At 51.1% G+C, this 5522-nt stretch overlaps 1 protein-coding gene across 1 annotated transcript; it reads right to left on the reverse strand.

Moving 5' to 3' along the window:
* Positions 1 to 2795: 2795 nt before the first annotated feature.
* Positions 2796 to 5222, reverse strand: ELFN2 (extracellular leucine-rich repeat and fibronectin type III domain containing 2). Its single transcript, XM_009070694.1, has one exon. It carries the CDS (start codon positions 5220 to 5222, stop codon positions 2796 to 2798), a length of 2427 nt encoding a protein of 808 aa, XP_009068942.1.
* Positions 5223 to 5522: the final 300 nt, after the last annotated feature.

The raw sequence follows: 5522 nt of genomic DNA on the forward strand, positions 1-5522 counted from the left end.
TGTATCCCTGACCTTTCTTTTCTGCCTCATTGGGGTGATGGGGGGAGGGAGCAGAAAACTTTTCAGGTTAACACTCCCTCCTAAATTATTGACTGCGCAGAATTGTTTACAAGATCAAACAGCAGAGAAGTACAGGGAGGGAAGAGGTAGGGACAGGAACAAGGCTTCATCTCCCTGTGCCTGTCATCCCCCTTCTCCTGTCATGTTCTGTGCCTTAGCCATTAGTCTTTTCTGCTTGGATGGTTGCCATGCTGGAAGACCACTGGGCCTGCTCTTTGTGGTAGCTAGAGAGGTCTCTGCTGTGCCCAAGCATCTCTCACAGCATTCACCTGTCTTGATTTGCTGCATTGTCTCAACATGGAGGGATGCCTGGCAGCAGTGATGTGACTTCCCTTCGTGACTTCCCTTCATCCTCCTGCGCACACACACACACACATACGTGTGCACACAGCCACCCTCCTCTGGGTTGGACTGTCCCTTACTGTGTGGAGTCAGTCTCATGAACACCTCTGGATTCAAGGCTAAGCAATGCTTTGAGTGTGGGGAAGCAGGCTGACAGTGAAGGAGTCTGAGGAAATAGGATCAGGACCTGGCCTAGAATTGTTAGCATTAGCATCTCTACAAGGAAGGAACTCCACAAATTTTCACAGGTTTAGACTTTGAGGATAGCCCCTCTGGTTTTCATGCACCTAGTGCTGCTCCTCGCTTACAGAAAGTGAAGTGATGTTACCTGTGGCATAGAAACCAGCTCTTACAGCTGGCAGTGCTGCTACCTAACAGATAACAGGCAAGTTCTCTGCATGCAGCATGGAAGTCCCTCCTAGAGAAGGTACTATACCCTCACCCATCTCCCAGGTCCCCAGAAATACTGGGGCTTCTGAAGAGCACCTCAAAGAGGAAATAATCACTCAGGGAGGGCCAACACAACACAGGCCATCACTCTCATCCTGGTAGAGGGGAACAACTATCAGGTGTTGGGCAGATCATGGAGAGGAGGCCCCCTGTGCTGCATAAAGGTGTGCTCACTAGACAGCACCCCTACCTGACAAGAAAACTTTGGGGGAGATGGTGCCAAGATTGTGCTTCGTTCGGCTGCACAGAAATGGGACTAGTTGGAGGGGGCAGTAGGCTCATTCCCAACTCTGTGGCAGATCTTCTATCCAAAGAACAGAGGTTGGGACCTAGCAAGTAAACTGCAGTTTTGCCAATACATGAAAGGATCCCTAAGAAAAGTTTGCCACAGCTAACTGTGAGGAGGTGGAAGATTTAGGAGGTGCTGTGTTGCTCTGACTCTCATGAGGGCCTCTAAGTAGTCAAAAGAACACTGTCATCCAGAGGCAGGTGTCCTCTTCTATCCTGGCACATGCAGTGTGGCTGCACACACACATTCGGTGCTTTTTCCAGGGCCATCCCTCTTGGGTGACTCCCAAACCCCATTCTCACATCCCATTTGTTTTCCGTGCTCCTGTCTTCATCCTGGGCTGTCTCCTATCCATGCCAGAATGTCCATGGCCTGTTCAAGAGGAAGACTCTTCATGAGGCCAACCCAGTGAGGTGAGCAACTGAAATCCTATTCTTCACATCCACCTGGAAGTGAGAAGGTTGAGTGATGCACACCTAGACACCTCACAGCCCATGGTGCAAGTCAGTTGGGAAGAGCTGCAGAAACTTCATGTTGAACTTGTTCTGCTGAGCTCCTCTCCAGGTCCTTTCCTCATAGTAAGGGGGACATGAACAGCCAGTATTAAACTTACTGCACAGGGGCAGCCTAAGCATAAGTGTGTATGGTTGGGAGAACCTCTGACCTGTGAAACTCGTGGAGAGACAGGATACCTTTACAGCTCTGAGACCAGACCTTCCTGCCTTTTCCTCCACCACTCCTTGAGGACCTGGCTTGCCATGCCAAAAGCACATTCATAACCCCTTTCACCCCACCAACTGGCAGAAAACTGGCTCTGATCAGGCCTGGAGAATGCCTGTCACTCCAGAGTTGCTGGTGTTAAGCAGCAGCAACATGGCAGAAGGGAAGGAGGAAGCACAGCAAGGGCACAGAGCCTGTTATATGGCAGGTTCTACCTCCCTTGGTCCTTCACATCTCCCCTCCTTCCTCTGAGGAGGATAGAGGTTCATGGAGTATCTAGACAGAAAGTGCAAGCCTAGGGAGCCTTAATCAAGAGGAGTAGGGAAGGGCAAAGAACAGTATCAAGAGAACTTCTTCCAACAAATCCCACCTGTTTTGGAAGGGGACAGGAGAGAGAGAAAAGCCTCCACTGCCAAAGGAAATGAGGGAAAAGTTAGTGCTGAAAAATTCGGAATAGCAGGTGTATCAGGTGGACAGGGAAGCCTTCTAGTCAAAGTCCTCCCCTCCCACCCAAAAGAAAAATCAGCCCACAACAGAAACAGAAAGAGGAATAGTTCACAGCTGAGTTTCATGCCCAGCGAGTGTCCATCCCTGCCCTTCCCCTGCCACCACTGCCACCTACTCCCGGGCCATTCCCACCCACCCACACTCCAGCGTTGTTACCACAGTGTCAGAGCAGGACGCTCCTCTCAATCATCTGCAGGCAGAACAATGGTCCCTGTAACACAGTAGAGACAATTCGGCATGTGTCTGTGTGTGTGTCTGTGTGTGTGAGAGTTTTCTGTTGTTGTTGTAAACTTTAAGAAAAGATTTTGTCAGTTTTGTATTTCTCAGGAGTATTTTGTTGGTGGTTTATTTTTCACAGTCAAGTGGCTTTTTTTTTCTGGTTGTTGGAGGGGGGTCTTGGTTTGTATTGTTTCCTTGTGAAGAAGAGTCACAGCTTCTGCTGAGCAGAGACTCCTTTCCAGTAATCCAGGATGTCATGCAGATCCTCGTCCTTGGCAAATTGAACTTTCTTCCGCAGGGCATGTCCAGCTGCCATGTAAACCTCCTCCCTGTGATGCTTCTTGTAAGGCCGAAATCGCTCCCAGATCTTGTGGGTGCTCTCTGATGAATACTCAGGGCTGGAGGAGTAGCCCGAGAAGTAGTGTCTGGGGGAGAGCTGGGAGTACGTGGAGTCTCGCTTGGACCGGGAGAGTGGCTTGAGGAATGACACCCGCTGGCTCAAGGTGTCAGCACTTTCCTCATAGTACAGGGCCGGGAAGGAGTGACGGTGCTCACTGCAATGGTAAGAAGGCTTGACCTCCAAGTGGTGGATGGCACTTGGAGACACCAAGGGAAGACGATCCAAAGGGCTGTTAAGTGGACTGCCCTTCTCAATGTATTTAGAGTCAGACTTGCTGAGTGGTGGGTGGTCAGGCACATCCAAGCTGAAGACCTTGGCGCTCTTGATGGAGCCACTAGAGGAGACACTGCAGGTCTTTCTGGCCACAGCAGCATCAGCACTGAGCTGGCGCTGCAAAGGGTGGTGGGAACTTTCCTTGTAGGGTGGGGAAAGAAAGCTGGGCCGCTCTAGCCCACTTGTGGAACCAGCTGGGATGGACTGGCACTCAAAGGCCATGTCTGAGTCAACACCAGTCCCACCACCCAGGAAGGATGCTGTGTCCAGCTTGAGGGCATCAATGCAGTTGTTGATGATCTGGTTGACCTTGTCTACCTCCTTGGCTATAGTAGAGATCTCAGCAGCTGAGCCTTGTCCATTGTCAAGCTCCCTCAAGTCCTCATCCCGCTGGGCTCTCTCCAGACCATCCCCACCACCAGTCCGTACCTCAATGTAGTTACCTTTAGTGGTGACTTTAGGAGTCTCCATTCCAGCTTCAATTGATTTTGATGGGGGCAACTTCTCCCCAATCATGGAAGGGATGGAGGACATCCGTGAGACAGGGATGACAGGTGGCTCACCCAGCTTCTGGGAAGGATGGACCATGGTGCTGGTATCAATGTCTGATCCATAACGCATTTCCAGAATGGTCTTCTTGACATTGAGGGACTTCTGTTTCTCCTCCTGCATCCTCCGCTTCCGCAAGCAGTAATACACCACCCCCAGGACAATGACCATCCCAAAGAGGCAACCCAGGGTGGTCATGATATAGTGGGTAGTGGTGGAAGTACTGGAAATAGGGTCCTCCCTGCCTTTGCTTCGGGTTGCAAAGGTCAGGCAAGTGTGGTTGTAACGCCTGTTGTTGCGGATAGAGGCTACACAGAAAGTATAATCAGTGTGGGCCTTCAACTTGTTGACAGTGACATATTCCTTCTTGCTCTTCAGTGTTGCTATATCAGAAACATAGCTGTTGTTGTATTGGACCAGCACATACATCTTACTGTAGGGCATGGGGATGGTTACCATCAGGATGGCTGAAGTGATGGTAACATCATGTAGCTTGATGCTGGGACTGAAGGAGGAGTCAGTGGTGGAGGAGGCTGGAGGCTTGACTGAGAGGAAGTCCCCAGGGCTGATGGCTGAGCCCTCATCCAGGTCTCGCTGTGAGTCAGGGGTATAAGGGGTGGGGTTGACCCTGGAGAGGGAGGGGATGGTGCCACCTCTGCACATGGACTGGAAGATGGTGATGGCATTGCGGTTGTGGTGAGGCCGAGGTACCAGGAGTGGATACCCAGCAAACTCCCGTGGAGTCTCGCACTGGAGGCGGTCATAGTTCTTGGTGACATTGTTGAAGAGAGCCAGCCAGTTAAGAAAGCTGTAGAGGCTACAGTCACAATTGAAGGGGTTGCCAGCCAGCTCACACACCATCAGATTGCTCAAGCTGGTGAAAGTGTTCCCCTCCAGACGACTGAGACGGTTAGATGACAGGTCAATGCTAATCAAGCTGGGACACTCAGAGAAGGCAGTAGGGGTGACCAGCTCAATCAGGTTGTGCTGCACAAAGAGGAACTGGAGACGGGCCATGCCCCGCAACATGCCCTCTGTCAGGTTGGTAAGCTTGTTGTAGCCCAGCTGTAAGACCTGAAGATTTGACTGGCCCATGAAAGCCCCATCCTCGATGTAGGAGATCTCATTCTTGGTCAGGTTCAAATCAGTCAGGTTGCCGAAGCGGTTGAGAGAGGAGTACAGCACCACTTTGAGCTTATTCTCATTCAGACGCAAGTCATGCACCGTGCTGTTGATATGCTGGGGGATGGTCTCATATGGGGGCTGGTTCTGGCTGCAGATTGCCAGCCACACATAACCTTTGTCCCCCTCAATAAGCCAGCAGTCACCTCGCACAGTGCCAGGGGAGAACAAGCAGAGCAGGGCAGCTGCCCACACCCCCAGACACAGCATGGTCTGCAGTGGTGCCCTCATCAGGATGGGGAGTGGGGGGACCAACCACAAACAATGCCAAATCTCAGGACCACAGCACAAGGAAACTAAAGGGCAGTAACTAGGGCTTAGCAACGGAAGGGCATGAGCATCCCAGTCCTATTGGGTGTAATCACCATTATTTCTTCTTGCCCTCTAGGTCAAACCAGGAGCATGGAGCAGGGGGAACACATGCAATCTACTTCCAGAACACCCAAAAGCTATGACCATGGATGTTTGGTCTGGAAGGGAACTACCCTGTGCTTCTTTTCTAAACAAAAATTCAAGCCAAGGATAATGAAT

This window comes from Acanthisitta chloris, unplaced genomic scaffold, assembly GCF_000695815.1.
Source record: "Acanthisitta chloris isolate BGI_N310 unplaced genomic scaffold, ASM69581v1 scaffold28652, whole genome shotgun sequence".
Taxonomy (NCBI): Eukaryota; Metazoa; Chordata; class Aves; order Passeriformes; family Acanthisittidae; genus Acanthisitta; species Acanthisitta chloris.